Source organism: Nerophis lumbriciformis, linkage group LG10, assembly GCF_033978685.3.
Source record: "Nerophis lumbriciformis linkage group LG10, RoL_Nlum_v2.1, whole genome shotgun sequence".
Lineage (NCBI taxonomy): Eukaryota > Metazoa > Chordata > Actinopteri > Syngnathiformes > Syngnathidae > Nerophis > Nerophis lumbriciformis.
In genome coordinates this window covers 13,133,645-13,151,950 of record NC_084557.2, presented here as the reverse complement: position 1 = coordinate 13,151,950, position 18,306 = coordinate 13,133,645, and the positions used below count along the sequence as shown (strand labels likewise).

Below are 18,306 nucleotides of genomic sequence, written 5' to 3'. Positions count from 1 at the left end.
GCGCAGCTCGGGGGGTAGAGAGGGTAAATGCTTGGTGACGTCAGACAGCTGCGCGGGCGGTTTCGGCATGGAGGGGATCTTGGGACGGGAGATGCCGTTCTCTTTGAAGAAGGCGTTGATATTGCCCAGGCACTCCGAGGTGAGAGGGATGCGCATCAGGCAGCTCTTAATTGCATCGCAGCTCACAGGCGCTACAGAGGAGACAAGTGGATAGCACACATACACTTTCATCAGTAATGCTGGACTCCGTGGAACAACAATGTACAGACGAGGTGTGTCAGGAAAGTTACAGGACTGAAAGTCCCCCTTGAATCTAATCTTACAACAAGGGTTCTACCAGGGGTCCACTGCGGCTTCGTCATCACGGTCATCTTGATGTGATCCACTTTTGAGTTTGGAAAACAGGAAAAAAAAATAAGCCAGAGCCAGGTTGCTGAGTAGAGAGGTTGCTCCAGCATGACCCTGGTTTCGTTGTTTCCTCTTTCCCTTCTTGAAGACGTGGACGGCATTCAGAGGATCCCAGAAGAATCCTTCCAGCTGTGCATGAAGGCTGGGAAGTGCGTTTGACAGACTTGCACTTGAAGGATTATTGTCTTTTGTGACACCTGTCCTGGAACTTCTCTGACAAACCTTGAATACAAATACAGAAACAACTTACCCCCACACTCGTCCCCACTGGCCTCCTCCTGCAAAACAACACTTACAAATTATTTTTCATAACTACAACAAGTGAAAGCAAATATGAATGTGTTCATTTTAGGGCTGTCTTCGACTAAAGATTTTCATAGTCCAAACTAATTTGTTAGATTTTGCCAATCGCTGACAATCAGTTGAACATTTTTAAGAGAAACAGATATGTAGTAGTGCAGATTTCCTAAACCATTGGGCCTGGGCCCATTGTTGGGCCACGAGCGCCTTGTAGAGGGCCACCAAATATATCTGTTTCTCAGCTATGGTCTGTAAGAGTGTAGCGGTACTAAGATGCAATACACTTTTCCACCACTTGTAGCAGTAATGACAATATCAAAGAACAGAAGAAGTCTGGAGCTAATGTCATAGAGAAGTTTCTTAAAACACTTCCTTGTGGTCTACATAACAAGTAATTGTAGTTCTTTGGTCAAAATTTTGCATGGATTATGTTTTACAGACCATTTTCATGTTGCGTAGTTTTGTGGGCGGTTTTATCTACATGCCTCCACTTTGACTCTGACTTCCCGTCAGCCATGCTGTAGTTTTAGCGCTTCCATATGGGTTCTACTGACAGAAATACGTTTGAACTATACACTATTTTGTAATAGAAATGGCAACAGCGGAGAATGCATGTGCATGTACGAGCCAGTCTGCCCCACAACAAGAAGATAGAGAAAAGGAAGCAGCTTATTGACTACAACGGCGGACTCGCGCAAAGCACTTTTGGTAAATCCCTATCATATATGGATAATCCGCTGACGTCACACCTGGGAAAAACGTCACATTTGCGGCAAATTTCAAACGGCTCGTTAGGAGAAGTATGGAGAATGGAAAAATTGTTTTATAAATATCTCTGCCATGCCTCCATGATTTGATTGCAAATTTTCGGGACTTATGCAGATCCAAAGTGCCATTAGGTAAGAAAAGTGACTACAGTGGTGAAGCTGTGTTTTCATTTGCACTTTGATTATTTTGTAAGTTTAGTTAGGAAACATATTCATTTAATTTATTTATTTTATCACAACGTAATTGTATGTAAATATATATTTTGTCAGTTATCTATGAAACCCTTCTAATGCAGTGTATTTGGTCAGGACTTATTTTTGTTATCAGCCTGACCTAAGCCCAAGGTTTATGTGTCAAATAAATAATACTTTCCTGAGTAACGCACAGTTTCATATCATTTGACAAGGTTGCAAATTGTAAATAGGTTGGATATTATTGTTTGATACGATTAAAATCAAGGTTAAGATGAGAAATTCAGTGTTAATATTTAAGTCGGCCCCGGGCCCCTCTGTATTGGATAAGTTGGGCCCTGAGGTCGAAAATGTGAAGAAACCCATGTAGTAGTGTATACCGACTGGTCACTTAGGTGTCAGGAAGGTCACATGAACGTTGTCTAAGTTGAATGAAAGGAACTAAAAGGAATACAGTCTTTCATTAAAGTGAACAAAACAAAGATCTCATTTCCACCTCAAAAAAGGCTAAACCAAAGTTTGTGACGACCTCGGCTCTGGCGCAGCATCAAGAAGACATCTCAGTTGACAAAACACAATTTGTCTGCAGACAAGAATCTTTTTCTAAAATTTAAAGAAGACATAAGGAACGCAATTCATTGTATCCTCCCCACACACCTGCTGTATACGCAGGGTCAAAGCAGGTATTTACTGGCCTTCATCCCACAGAGAGGATTTCATGTCTGACGATGGACGAAGTTGAAAACCGAATCAGACTCCTCTGAATAGAATCGTTGAATCTTCGACTATTAGAAGACAGCCCTAGGTCATTGTGGTGCTAATAGTACCTTTTCAGCAGTCTTGGCACACTCAGCGACTTCCTCAGCCTTCTGTGGCTGCTGGGTCACAGGTTCAGGTTGAGAAACTACTTCCTGGGTCTTGTCCTCTACCTGCTGTTCAGGGTCTGGCTCCGAGGCCTTTGTTGGTTCAGGTCTGAGAGGTGGTGGCGAAGGGGATGTTGTTGGTGGTTGCTGGGGCTCTTCTTCTGGCTCTTGATTATCTTCCACTATGAATACATGGAAAATGAATGTTAGTGTGGATGCACATTTAAATAGTGATGATATATTTTTATTCTGGTCATGTGAGAAGGTAGTGGTGCTAGGTTGTTCTGTACCTTCTTCACTGATGGTGTGTTCCTCAGCCTCCACAACGGGACTCTCTTTTCTGTATGCAGAACAGGAGACATTTGTGCATTTGTTCTATTTAGTTTGACAAATATGCCAGTTTGCGGCGTGTTTTTACGAGAAAAATGGCTTTACTATGAGAATATTTTACCATTTAACCAACTGAAAACATCAAACTAGATCATATTCTACTAAAAGACAGTATGTCATTAATAGCTTCATAGAAAGTCTGAGTGTTAATTTAAAAAAAAAACCATTTAGCAAAGAAATAGCACAACCTAATTGTTATACGAGTTGAAAGTAACACATCATTACTGATGATGTTATTCTAAATCAATGAAAAACTCAATTGTGAGTCACATTTTTAAGGTGTGAGTACGTACGTTAACTTTCCCCATGTTCAATTGGTGATAAAAAAGATGAATATCAAAATAATAGTACTAGTAATACTATAGTAATAATACAGTAATAGATGCTAGCCTACTACTGAATTGTAAGTCAAGCTGTATCAATCAACAATAGCACTCTTTGTTTATGTAACGTTTTTATGCAATACTCACATCATCCATCAATGTTGATAAAGATAATGGTCACAAGGGAAAACCCCAGAGCACCCAAATGACAAACACTAGGATTCCACCATTTAATTGGAAAAACGAGCCAAATATTCCGTTTTGTGTGCGTCTTTGGTGTCAGGATGTGGCACAGAAGCAGGTTACCGTAGGAACCGCGGGGAAGGCGGCGATGCAAAGGGGGAGGGAGTGAGGGAAGGCAGGCCGTTGCTAGGGGAAGCTGTGGCTGCTAGGGCACAGATGCTGAGGCAGAGGTATACATAACAGGAGCCCGCGGGACTTAGAGCGGGTCAACGTGATTACTAATGTTAAGGTCAAAGCAACTGTGACTTTAGATCTCTGCCTGTTCAAGGGACAGACAATTTATTTACAGTATGTATGCGTTTGTACGTCAATACGATGAGGATCCCTTATCTAGGTTTAAGACATTATTGTGTATAAAGGACAATTTAATCCTCAAATTAATTTATTTGTGGAGAATTGTAGCCACCACAAATAGATTATGTGCTATCCATCAGGTGAAGGTTTGCATCGTAACTCTGCTTCCTAACACTGATCATGCACACCTGGCCAGCCAGAGAATAAGAAGACACAGGAAGAAGTTACCAATGTAGTGACAATTTTACCGAGTATTCATACCCCTCTAGATCACTTTACCTGGGGGCCAGTGGAAGTATTAGGCTGTATATATGAAACTGCATATTCTGAAACTATTGAGTTCCCCAGGAGATGGTCGGAGACACTTCCGCTTGCTTAAAGGAAGTTGCTCTTTGCATTGCCCAATGTGTGTTTTGTTTTGTTGTCATTGTTTTGTAGTCTTTTTTTGCAGCGTTATTGTAGTTAGTATCTAGTGGTATTCAAGATTGCCATAATATATTTAATTGATATTGTGGGCCGCAATTATGCTAAACTATGAAGTTAAGTAGAGGGCCACAAAATATGGGCCTGCGGGTGATAAAATACAAGTGGTTGCCAAATGTGAATTATTAGACATGCAGGGCACTTCCACATGCGGCCGTGAAAATGTGAGGTGCGGAAGCGTGCAGAACAACTCCATAAGTGTGCAGCCGAGCATTTGTCTAGCAATAGCTCTAAAAAGACAGAGTGAAATGCATAAACCAGGGTGTCCAAAGTGCCGTTTGGGGTCCACTTGGGGGCTGCAGCTCATTGTCGAAGTCAAACAGGCAGAAAATACCCACAATAATGGAAAGAAGGAGTAAAAAGGTACATTGTAATAAGAAAAGGCTGAAATGTTTATACTTTTTAGAATTATTTTTGTCCTTTCAGATACAGTTCTGCTCTATTTTAGGTCATAACTTTGTTTGTCTCACTCTGAATTGAGTTATTTTTTGCTATTTCTTATCATTACATATATTAACGATACACTAGAACATCATTTAAGCCCATTTATGTAGCACCAGGATGAAAAAGTCCACAGGGAGTTTAAAGTAAACATTTTTGGGTGCATATTTTTCCTCCTTTTTTTTGCTCAAATCTCTGAACCAACTTTAGTCCTAAATAATAATAATAACAAAAGCAAACATGTGGAAGTCTGTCCACTGTCAAAGTGGACAGTGGACAGACTAAATTGTCCCATCTAATTCCAAAAAGTGAATATGACAAGTTGTGCTATTATTCTCCAGAATAAAACCCTGAAATTAGAAACAGCAACAATGCATCAAAATAATTTTTAAAAACTAATCATATGTATATTCAGGCCTGATCTTATTCCAGTACAACAGCCGTTTAACTTTTACTATATAGGCAACTCCTTTTATGCACATTTTTCAATATAAAAAAAATTGACGTAATTATATAAGAGTTAAAATGTTGTTAAAAACATGTTAGCCATTTGTATTAAAGACTGCAGTTGACTTAGACATTTGAGCAAAAAAAGTAGAACAAAAAATTAATCCAAAAATGTATTTACCATAGGGTTAAAATGACGTGTGTCACCAATACATAAGAATGAGCTGCAAGACAAAAACGGCCCCCAGGCTGCACTTGGACACCCATGCTGTAGATGAAGTTCCACCGGACAAAATTATCTTTTTTCAAAGCACAGTTAGCCACACACTTTTATGGAGAGTGGAGACAAAGCAACATAGCAGCAAACACAGAACAAGTGCAGCTAAAGTTCCTGCAGAGATCTTCAATAACTTACTCGATGCCATCAGGATGACTGGCTTCTCTGTCTTCTTGTAAAGCTGGCAGTCTGCGAGCAGTCAACACAGGGTCACATACCTCAAAGCATGAACAAAGCCCACAGCCAGCAGAAAGAAAGAAAGAGAAAGGAATTCGTACTCTGCGTCAAACTCCTCCAGCAGCTCTTGGCTCCCCAGTGACAGTTTAATGGACTGGCCCTCACTGGCCAGCTGTCGAATGGCCATCTCAGCCGCGTGTCTCGCCACTTCTTCGGCCATACGTGTCATTTCCATGCGCTCTTGCAGCAAACTGAACAAAGAATTTGTGGTATTGCTATAGTTAAATTTTCTGAGATGCTATATGCCAAGTCGATTTGGGTTTGTTAGAAATGTGAATCAATCATTCATACCATCAATTACAAATTAAAAAAAGAATTAGTTTAATGCCGGGATGTCCAAAGTGCAACCTCAGCATATGTATTTATAGAAAAAACACAATACAGCCTACTTTTGAATATTAATGTACCAAAGGCTGATTAGGGCCTCACTAAAAAAAATTAAATTTTGAAAACATTACAGTAAAAATCTATGAAATTAATAATGATTAATAAAATGTTTGCATTACAACTAAGAATTTTTTTATTTTTTTTAAGTATTAGACGTCATATACAATTCTATAACTGAAATAAAAATAAAACTGGATTTTAGTGTGATTTAAAAAAAAATTGAGATTTCAAAAAAGTTTTCTAGAAAAATAAAATATTTGTCATTTACTATAGAATAAAACAAAAAAATAATGAATAGATCACAGAAAAAATATATTAGCGTATATGACATTTATATAGCATTTATTTGGATAATCAGAAAATGTAAATTCAAAAAAAAAATTAAAACAAAATTAAAAAATATATATACCGGTATATACTATTAGCCTCTATTTTGAGTACAATCATTCACCTTCTTTCATTTCCGTAATATCGCTAATATTCGTCCCATTTTGTCCACCACTGACGCTTAGATTATTATTTATGCGTTCGTTTCATCTCGTCTTGGTTACTGTAACGTATTATTTTCGGGTCTCCCTATGTCCAGCATTAAAAGATTACAGTTGGTACAAAATGCGGCTGCTAGACTTTTGACAAGAACAAGAAAGTTTGATCATATTACGCCTATACTGGCTCACCTGCACTGGCTTCCTGTGCACTTAAGATGCGACTTTAAGGTTTTACTACTTACGTATAAAATACTACACGGTCTAGCTCCATCCTATCTTGCTGATTGTATTGTACGTACTGTATGTACAGTATGTCCCGGCAAGAAATATGCCTTCAAAAAACTTTGGCTTAGTGATTCTCAGAGCTCAAAAAAAGTCTACGGGCTTTAGAGCGTTTTTTATTCGGGCTCTAATAACCGGTAACAGTTAGAGATGCTACCTCAGTAGTAGCATTTAAGTCCCATCTTAAAACTCATTTGTATACTCTAGCCTTTAAATAGACCCATTTTTAGACCGGTTGATCTGCCGTCTCTCTTTTCTGCTCTGCGGTCCCTTTTCAAGGTTTCACGTGTTCCCATTTGGTTGAGTTTTTTCTTGCCCTGATGTGGGATTTGTGGGGTGTCATTGTGACTTGTGCAGCCCTTTGAGACATTTGTGATTAAGGACTATATAAGTAAACTTTGATTGATTGATCGACTGATTACATTTTTTTGCTTAGCATTACATTAGTGTAGTTTCAGCGTGTTTTATATCAAAGTGTTTTTAAATATGTGTACGGCCCTCTCTGGAAAAAGTTTGGACACCCCTGCTTTAAAGCCCCACTTAAGAATTTTCAGTTTTGGTTGATTTTGGCGGTGCCAGTGGACCAAAGCGGTAGTATTTTTCCAGAGGAAGACTACATTTCCCATGATGACTAGCACATTTAGCATCGTACGTCCACTATTATTCATTATTGAAATATTGGCACAAATATTAAGTCACTAATGGCTATGCTGTTGTGAAATAGCAGACACGATCAAGAAATTATCTTGGATTGCGCTAAAAACGTGACGCTACTACCAAGAATGCAGGTCCGAAGCAAAAAAAAGACCGGTGTAGAGTTTTTTTGAAGGAAGTAGCATTGGACTATTTATTGCTACCACGCAAATTTCCGATAGCTTACATTAGCATTAGCGTTTTGAATTTGAGCATTGAAAGTCACTCACTAGTGCAGCAGTAACAGAGCCAAGGCAGCGTGGAATTCCTCGTATATGAGCTCATGCCAGCAAGTGAAAGCCGGGGCATTGTTGATCCTGACTGTCCTTTTATCCAAGAAAGCTCAGTTTTTCTCTTTTTGTCTGCTTAGACAAAACTTTTCATTTCTTTGGTTGTTTTGGAGTCACGGCCATGATAGCAGTAATTGCACGTAGGGGTTCTTCTTCCTGTTTTCTGGCGGCACGTAGGCGTTTGCATCAACTTCCGTCTTTTTTTTCGAATGGAGAAAGGGGGAGTGATGTATGTCGTAAAGCAAGTCATTACATTTGTAGTTTTTTGTGTGGCAGAGTTCCTGCCACCCTTCTCAATTTCGCCAAGTGCCAGTAAAAGCTATACAGAACCCCTCAGGGTGACAGAGGTGTCATTCAACTAGCTGTAAGTCCATGTATCATCCTAAAAGTTATGAAAATATTTACTGAAAGTTGAAAAGTCACTTAGTGCCGCTTTAACGCCATTGACCATTATCACGGGTAAATTGGGATTATGCTAATAATAATAATAACAATAACGATAAGAAGAAACACCATACACTATAAAGACAAATGTAATGAGACCTCACTAGTTTTTAAACGCTCCAGTACTTAATATCATAATGATGATGTATTGTCACGTTAATTACTATCCACTAATGATAATCCTACATGAATCAGATAATCAGAAAAAAACCTTATTAAAGTTTTTTCCATACAAAATCTTGGGAGACGTTAAAAACTTAAGTTTTTGCATGTGTTTAGTTTCAACCAAACTAAGTCAATAATTAGTACAGTATGTGTGTATTTGGAGTGGTAAGGTTAGGTTTAGGGTGATGACATTAGGTTTAGAGTGACGTGAGGGCCCTTCAGTAGACTACTAATAATAAGAAATGATATTAAAGACCATATGGGGCCACTTACCGTTCCTCCATGGTGGCCATAGCCACATCCTCAGCCTCCTTCTTGATGTTTTCGATGAATGGTGTCCAGCGGCCTGTCTGAGTCTCAGCATCCTCCTGCAGTATTTTAGCCAAAGTTGGCAAAGTTGGTTTGGATGGTCCTGGTTCTCGGTTAGTCTCAGCACACGTGTGGGAGTGCATGGACGAACTGGACTGGCTTTTTTTTATCACTGCCGGCTGTCCACGAGCTGTCGTAGAAGTGTGTTGGCCCTCGTCTTCTGATTCCACGTCCTCTAACACCATGTCGGGGTCGAGTTTGGTTGATGCTGAGGGAGGACGGCATTGGATCATTTTGTGTGGAAGGAGGTAGCGGAAAGTGAACTTTTTGGAAGGTTCGGAAACATTTTATGGAACATGTAAGAAAACTTAGACGTGGTCTCAAACAAGTGAATCTTTATTCCTCAGATTGTCCCATGAACAAGAAAACACATCCCCAGGCCACATTTCACAGTTCAAGGCCATATACGCAGATAAAGTGGCTCAAGACAGGCCTTATTCTGCATATAATATTACTTATTATTTCATTCGACAGTCATGAACACATTACATCTAACACTTTAGCTTGCTTTGGATACAATTCAGATATTTATTGCACCAAATGAACATAAATTCATATTTGAGTCATCTCTCTGAATGCAAGTTGGTGATATAATATGATTAATTAAAAATATTACTTTTATAACACTACAATACAATACACATGCATAGCTGCCATTTATCATATTTCATTTTGCAATCTGAATTTTTTGGTGAAAGTGTAAAATTCTATAAACAATAAACAAATGACGACTTTTACATCATACAGTGTGTTTTTATCGCACACATGTGACTAATAGGCGTGAATGTATATGATGTCATAGCTGTGCATGAAGGTGACTCAAACAGCGCAGAACCAAAATGTCAAATTTGATTTGCCGTGCATACGTTTGAAACATTCGTATTGAAGTGTATGTACAGTAAGGTAAGTTAAATGTTCATGTTGTGTTTTCCAGCTGCCCGAGTATGATGAAGCTGCAGTACTGCCAAATAGTAATAAGTCAATCATGATTTGTGTGAGAACGTGAGCGTCCCCCAGTCGTCTCCTCCTGCTGTTCAAGGGGCTCGCAGCGCCTTCCCCCCTGAAACAGAAGGAGAAGAGGTACTGAGTTAGGCTCCGAACGTCCTTACTGTGAAAAAAACACAACACTTGGCTGAAGTGAACTGTGAATAGTGGCGTTGGGGGAAATAGCCCGCGGAGGACGGTCGTCTATGACTGAGACAACGTCACTTGTTGGAACCAAAACATACCTTTTTTTAGAGCTTCAGCAGCAGCCTGAACACACACCACGGCAGCATCCGAGTGGAGAGAAAGAAATACGAGGATGAAAGGAGACGCATGTAGGAAAACAGTCAACATAATGTTGTCGCAATACTTACCTCAACGTCGTTTTGTTGTGGAGGAACCGGCTGAGGGATCTTCAAGCCAAGTCCTGACACGAACCAGCCAACCACACTGAGGAGAAACACGCGTCATCAATCATTGTACTCCACATTCATGCCAGTAAAGGAAAAACACAAAGAACAAAACAAAGGACCAAAGGGAGAAGAGAAAAGAGATGATGGAGAAAATGAAGAAGGTGAATGAGCAAGTAGTGGATAATAAAGATGACAAAGAAGGCTGCATTAAATAAAAGAGAAAATTAAGGACATAAAGATGATAAAAGATGCTTAAAGGTAAATTAGAAGGGCGGGAACGAGACAATTAAAAAGATATCACAAAACAATTTCCATTGGGATCAATAAAGTTTGTCAAATGAAGTGTTTAAAGAGATAATGAAGAACTTATGAAGAAGTAACAATGATTATCAAATGTGATAATGAAGGACTTAAAAACCAGGATTAAAAAGAAAACTCTGAGGAACTGAAGGCGATAAAGCAGAAAAAGTAAGGATATCAAGAAGACAATGAAGGATATGAAAGAAAAATGAAAAGGAGATTATTAAAGATGTAAAGGGGGAAAAGAAGGGTGTCAAGAAAGAAATGACTGAGAAAACGATATCAAGGAGAACAAGGAAGGATGTATTTGAAGTTAGGAAGAACATAAAGGAGATAAACAAGGCAGATTAGGGGAAAGAAGGGCGTACAAAAGGGAAAATAAAGTTTGTCAAGAAGAAAATTGAGGATACAAATGAAAATAATAAGAATATAAAGCAGCTGATTGAGAACTTAAGAAAAGAATGTGGAACCTCGAGGAGGAAGAAAAAGAAAACCAAAAAGGATACCAAGGAGAAAAGTAAGGACGTCAAAAGAAACGAAGGACTTAAAGGAGAAAAAGAAGGATTTTAAGAAGGACATTTAGGATATAAGTGGGGAAAGGGAGAAAAGGAAGGACATTAAGAAGGAAATTAGGAACACAAAGTAGAAAAAGAAGAATGTAAAGAAGGATAAAAGAAGAACCTAGACAAAGAATCCAGTGAAAGAGAAAAGAAAAGAGATAAATAAAGATGTAAAGGAGAAAACTGCAAGTTGCCAAGAAGAAAATTGAGGCTCAAGAAATAATTTAAAGAATAAAATAAAATGAAAAATGTAAAGAATAAAATAAAAGGAAGCATGTAAAGGAGATAATGAAAGATGAAGTATAAAAGAAAAAGGATGTAAAGGATACAATATAAGGATGCTGTGACAGTGATAAGGAAGGATGTAAAGGCAATAAGGAAGGATGTAAGGAGATAAGGAACCATGTAAAGGATCAAATGAAAGGAAGGAAGTGAAGGAGTTAAGGAAGGATGTAAAGAAGGGAATGAAAGCTGTGAAGGAGAAAATAAACCTACTTTGAGGCCTTGCCATCAGTGTCCAATGAGATTCCACTGAGAGATTCGGGTGGTGGAGAAAGAACTGTAACATACAATAGATGACATTTAACAACTCTTTCGTCAACAAAGTACAACCAAAATAGTTATGTGCAAAAGATTTTAGACGTGAATCTTCCCACCCGGGAACGTAAAGTATGTACTTTTGTCCAGAGAGGAACGGGGAGTCTTTTTGTGTTTGGACTCGATGGACGTAGCACTAGCAGGCAAGAGAATTGGCTGAGGAATCTTCTGCTTGATCCAAGTCACCACACTGCAACCCAACAAGACCCAAATCCATTATGTGTGTTGTCGGGGCTGTGAAGGAGCGACATGCCCAGGACATTATGGTGATGCACTCACTTTGGAGGGAAAGAAACACTCTCCACCTCAGACATCTCGTCATCTGACACCATCTCCACCACTGGAATGTGTGGGAGGGGATCATAATCTGGACACACATAAACATTGGAAAACGACATTCATAACAAATTCATCATGAAAAATGTGTCTAATTAGTTATAATCAACCACTTTTAATTAGAAGTATACACATGTGTTATTAAATGTGTCATTAATATATCTATTGTAAAAATACATGTATTTATTTAATCAGTTAACTATTTCCATATTTAATTATTTAATAATGTAATTAATTATTTTCATTATTTCATGATGTAAATAACTATTTCATTATCTAATTATTTCACAATGTAATTCATTGTAGACTATGTGATTGAAGTTGTCAGAGTTATTTACGCCCTTTAGACCCAGTATCGACCAGTACTCCTCCACTTCTCTGGTCGAAGGGTCCAATAACTAACCAATCAGGTGCTAGGACCCGCCCACTGACTTTAACGGCTGAGTTTAACAAATGAAATACATCTAAATAGGCGCTGACAAACAAGTTTGTGAAGTAATTAAATAAATATTAAATCATAAAATAAATAATTGAGTCAAGAAATAATGAAATCAACCATTAATTAAAAGACTGAATAATTATTGAATAGTAAAAACAGTTAATTAAATGATTAAATTATTACAATGCATCCGGAAAGTATTTACAGCTCTTCACTTTTTCCACATTTAATTATGTTACACCCTTATTCCAAAATGGAATAAATTCGTTTTTGTCCTCAAAATTCTACACACAATACCCATAATGACAATGTTAAATAAAATGTTTTATATACTGTATATATAATATATATATAAATATACACACACACACATATATATATATATATATATGTATATATGTATATATATATATATACAGTTGTGCTCATAAGTTTACATACCCTGGGAGAATTTATGATTTCTTGGCCATTCCTCAGAGATTATGAATGATAACACAAAAACCTTTCTTCCACTCATGCTTAATGGTTGTTTGAAGCTATTTATTGGCAAACAACTGTGTTTACTCTTTTTAAATCAAAATGACAAAAGAAAGTATGCAAATGACCCTGATTAAATGTTTACATACCCCAGTGACTTTGATCTGATAACCTGCACAAAAGTTGACACAAACAGGCTTGAATGGCTAATCAAGGTTCCAATCCTCAACTGTGACATGTTTGTTTGTAATTAATGTGTGTGTATAAAAGGTCAGTGAGTTTCTGGGCTTCTGACAGACCATTGCATCTTTTAACCAGTGCTGCACAGATGTTTCTGGATTCTGAGTCATGGGGAGGGCAAAAGAATTGTCAAAGGATCTGCGAGAAAAGGTAATTGACCTGCATAAAACGGGAAAGGGGTATAAAAAGATATCCAAGGAATTGAGAATGCCAATCAGCAGTGTTCAAGCGCTGATTAAGAAGTGGAAAGGGATTTAGGTAGACCAGCAAAGATTTCAGCCACAACTGCCAGGAAAATTGTTCGAGATGCAAAGAAAAATCCACAAATAACTTAAACTGAAATACAGGACTCTCTGAAAAATTGTGGTGTGGCTGTTTCAAGATGCACAATAAGGAGGCACTTGAAGAAAAATGAGCTGCATGGTTGAGTCGCCAGAAGAAAGCCATTTATGCGCAAATGTCACAAAGTATCCCGCTTACATTACGCCAAACAGCACTGAGACAAGCCTCAAAACTTCTGGAACACAGTAATTTGGAGTGATGGCTTTCTTCTGGCGACTCGACCATGCAGCTAATTTTTCTTCAAGTGCCTCCTTATTGTGCATCTTGAAACAGCCACACCACAATTTTTCAGAGAGTCCTGTATTTCAGTTTAAGTTATTTGTAGATTTTTCTTTGCATCTCGAACAATTTTCCTGGCAGTTGTGGCTGACATCTTTGCTGGTCTACCTGAATCTCTCATTTTCCACTTCTTAATTAGCGTTTGAACACTGCTGATTGGCATTCTCAATTCCTTGAATATCTTTTTATACCCCTTTGCTGTTTTATGCAGTTCAATTACCTTTTCTCGCAGATCCTTTGACAATTCTTTTGTCTTCCCCATGACTCAGAATCCAGGAACATCTGTGCAGCACTGGATGAAAGATACAATGGTCTGTCAGAAACTCAGAAACTCACTGACCTTTTATACACACACATTAATTACAAACAAACATGTCACAGTTGAGGATTGGAACCTTGATTAGCCATTCAAACCTGTTTGTGTCAACTTTTATGCATGTTATCAGATCAAAGTCTAGGTATGTAAACTTTTGATCAGGGTCATTTGCGTACTTTCTTTTGTCATTTTGATTTAAAAAGAATAAACACAGCAGTTGTTTGCCAATAAATAGCTTCACACAACCATTAAGCATGAGTGGAAGAAATGGCCAAGAAATCATAAATTCTCCCAGGGTATGTAAACTTATGAGCACAACTGTATATATATATATATATATATATACACACATAAGTATATACAGTATATATATATATGTATATATATATATATATATATATACATACAAATATGTATATGTATGTATATACAGTATATATACATATACTGTATATACATACATATACATATTTGTATGTGTGTATGTATATACATACCTGCCAACTTTTGAAATCAGAAAAACCTAGTAGCCAGGATCCAGGGGCCTCAGGCCCCGGTAGGTCCAGGACAAAGTCCTGGTGGGGGGGTTCCCCAACGCAAAATGATTATTAGCATTCAGATTAAGGTTAAAATGTTGCTAAAACCATCACTTTTCTATCAGTCACAGTGACTTTTCAAAATTATCGGTGCTGCCATCAGTCGACATGCTAAATGGTTCCGTCTTCATGACATCGGCGATACTTTTTGAGGATTCTGTTCCAAGACACTGAATAATGTTTGATGTTTTGGTTCGACCACATCCATATTTTTTGGCGATTTTCGAGCCGGGAAACATTTTCCGAAATAACTGTCCCATGTGATCAGCCAGTGCGATTGGAAGTCCATGCTCAATTATTGCCTCCGTAAATAAAACTTCGGCATTTATCACATCCAAAGAATCTGTTTGGGCGACGAAAAACGTTGAAAGTTTTCCACTTGTATCGCTAGCAACGGCATTAGACTTGTGTTTTTTTGTCCCAACGTGGTCTTTTACATCGCTAATTCCTCCGTGTCCGATCGAAAAATCTTGTCTGCACAAGGTGCAATTCGCGTAGTTTTCACCCTTTTTGGAACGGATAATTATTCCCGGATAGGCTTTTGAATATTCTTCACGGAATGACTGCAGTTTTCTTTTCGGTTTAAGACTCGTTTGCGATTTTTCTCCGGCTGATTCCATGATCGTTCGCTCGTTTGGAAACAATGGCAACTGGTGCTTCGTGCTTGGCAGCGGTGCTATAAATAGCCTCGCGCATGGCATTCGGAATGGCTCGATAGGAAGTTACGGGAAGTAGTGTCGATTGTCATTGTTGTTACGCAATTTCGTGAATAAAACATTTAAAAAAAAAAAATTTTTAATTAATGAAAAACCGTATTTTTTATCACTGCAACCGTATCCCGGAATAGGTTGATGAAAACCGTACTAATTATGGGAAAACCGGAGTAGTTGGCAGGTATGTATATATATATATATATACACTGTATATACATACATATACATATTTGTATGTGTGTATATATATATATATATATACATATTTGTATGTGTGTATATATATATATATATATATATATATATATATATATATTACAATTATAAAACTACCCATCCATCCAGCTAATTTCTAAGCTATTTTAAGACTGATAAAGACAAAACATACCTGGCATTGTTTCAACTTCATAGACCTGTAGCAGCAAAGAATAGCACAACATGTGTAAAATGTCATTTTTGAACATAAAATAAGATTGAAAATATTGTAGTAGTCAGCATTGTAATAATAGTGCTAGCATTAGCAAATGAGCCTCTTGCGTTGTATTAGCGCTAGCTTCAAAGCTAATGTTAGGGTTGGTTGAAGAAACTTTTCCTGAACAAAAATGACTAAATTATTTGTACATATATATACTGTATACAACATTTTTATGTGTGTGAAAGCATCATGTTATAATAACACAGTTTAGTTTTGTCAGTGTAGAAAGAGCACCTAAGAAAATAAAACTGTTGCTTCAAAGTCATGCTAACAGGCATAGTAAAAACTAGCAAGTTGACTATGTTGCCTTCAAGGACATTAGGTAAATGTGAGCACTTGGTTTTAAGTCATTTCTTATGTTGCCACCACAAATAAAATGTTACCTCCGTGTGCTCGTTGATCCCGTTGTCTATCTCTCTGTACTTGTCGTCAGGCTGCGGCAGCACCTTGGTCAGACCCTGCGTCACCCAGCCCATCACTCCCGACCTGTCACACCCACACAAACAACATTCACTTCACCCGTCAACAAATACTAGATAAAGTACGTTTTCGTGATCAAACTTACCTTTCACCATCACCCCCGGTCTGATGGAGCGGGAAAAAAACAACAAAAGGATGAATTGACATACAAAGCTTTAGACATCTGTAAAAACTACATACATATTTTTACTAAACAAAATATCCTGGTGGATAAAAACAGCATTTCAGCATCTTTAGTGTAGCAAGTCCACCATGTTTTGTAGGGGTGTGGGAAAAAATCGATTGGAATTCAAATCGCAATTCTCATGTTGTGCGATTCAGTATTGATTCTCATTTTTCAAAAATCTTTTTGTTTTTATTTATTTATTTATTTATTTTAAATTTTTTGAATTTTGTTGTATTTTTTTATTTTATTTATTTATTTATTTGTATTAATTAATCCAACAAAACAATACACAGCAATACCATAACAATGCAATCCAATTCCAAAACCAAACCCGACCCAGCAACACTCAGAACTGCAATAAACAGAGCAATTGAGAGGAGACACAAACACGACACAGAACAAACCAACAGTAGTGAAACAAAAATTAATATTATCAACAACAGTATCAATATTAGTAACAATTTCAACATAGCAGTGATTAATAATCCCTCATTGACATTATCCTTCCAGACATGAATAAAATAATTAAAAAAAAAAAGAATAATACACTTGCATCGCACCTCAGAAGCTTGACAACACAGTGTCCAATATTTTCACAAAGATAAAATAAGTCATATTTTTGGTTCATTTAATAGTTAAAACAAATGTACATTATTGCAATCAGTTGATAAAACATTGTCCTTTACAATTATAAAAGCTTGTTATAAAATTCTACTACTCTGCTTGCATGTCAGCAGACTGGGGTAGATCCTGCTGAAATCCTATGTATTGAATGAATAGAGAATCCTTTTGAATCGGAAAAATATTGTTTTTGAATCGAGAATCGCGTTGAATCGAAAAAAAAAAAATCGATTTATAATGGAATCGTGACCCCAAGAATCGATATTGAATCGAATCGTGGGACACCCAAAGATTCGCAGCCCTAATGTTTTGTGTAGTTTGACTTAAATGTTGCTGAAAGGTTGTCCAGTTTTTGACTGTAAATGCTCATGAGAGCATATTTCCCCTCAGTTTAACTCGCCGGGGCCCAAAGTGGCAATGCATGCACTGCAAAAAGTCAGTGTTCAAAAACAAGAATAAAAAATATAAAAATTAGAGGTATTTTATTTGAACTAAGCAAAATAATCTGCCAATAGAACAGGATAATTTGGCTTGTCAAGACTTTCCAAAACAAGTAAAATGAGCTAACCTCAATGAACCCAAAAATACCTTAAAATAAGTATATTCTCACTAATAACAACTGTACTACTATATGAGTACGTATTTTCTATTGTTTCATTGAAAATAAAACAGCAAAGTCCATTTGGCTGTCATCTGTTTTTAACATGAGACACAATTGTGTCAAAGTCATGATTTTTTTTTCATGCTTGAAATAAGAAATTATTACTTTAAAAAAGTAGTTTTATACTTGAGAGTGTTGATGACACAGCTTTGCAACAGTTGATATTCTAGTTTCAAGCATGTTTTACTCAATATAGGTCCTAAAATCTCAGCAACAAGCTGTAATATCTTACTGAGATCATTTAGGACCAAAACCCTTAAAACAAGTAAAAGACTCTAACATAAAATCTGCTTAGTGAGAAGAATTATCTTATCAGACAGAAAATAAGCAAATATCACCCTTATTTGAGATATTTCATCTTACTTAGATTTCAGTTTTTGCAGTGTGTGTTCCTTAAGTGGCACGATTGTTAGCGGTCTCTAATTTCGCCAGGGAGGTTTTTTTTATTACAAGTTTTTAAAAAACAAGATTACATTGTGTTTTTGATGACAATGTTATTAGGATAGGATATAAAATAAAACATACACG

General features: G+C 37.3%; 1 protein-coding gene across 1 annotated transcript in view; it reads right to left on the bottom strand.

Moving 5' to 3' along the window:
• LOC133612636 (uncharacterized) overlaps positions 1 to 18,306 on the bottom strand; it is a 63,196-nt gene that overhangs the window by 35,420 nt on the left and 9,470 nt on the right. The window contains exons 8-21 of the mRNA XM_072913905.1: positions 16,416 to 16,435; positions 16,234 to 16,336; positions 15,764 to 15,788; positions 11,917 to 12,004; positions 11,718 to 11,827; positions 11,536 to 11,599; positions 10,142 to 10,217; positions 10,013 to 10,037; positions 8,688 to 8,991; positions 5,707 to 5,856; positions 5,567 to 5,617; positions 2,821 to 2,870; positions 2,495 to 2,712; positions 659 to 686 (exon numbers count right to left, since the gene is read on the bottom strand). Coding sequence (XP_072770006.1) covers positions 659 to 686; positions 2,495 to 2,712; positions 2,821 to 2,870; positions 5,567 to 5,617; positions 5,707 to 5,856; positions 8,688 to 8,991; positions 10,013 to 10,037; positions 10,142 to 10,217; positions 11,536 to 11,599; positions 11,718 to 11,827; positions 11,917 to 12,004; positions 15,764 to 15,788; positions 16,234 to 16,336; positions 16,416 to 16,435 — 1,312 coding nt within the window. The remainder of the gene's footprint in view (positions 1 to 658; positions 687 to 2,494; positions 2,713 to 2,820; positions 2,871 to 5,566; positions 5,618 to 5,706; positions 5,857 to 8,687; positions 8,992 to 10,012; positions 10,038 to 10,141; positions 10,218 to 11,535; positions 11,600 to 11,717; positions 11,828 to 11,916; positions 12,005 to 15,763; positions 15,789 to 16,233; positions 16,337 to 16,415; positions 16,436 to 18,306) is intronic.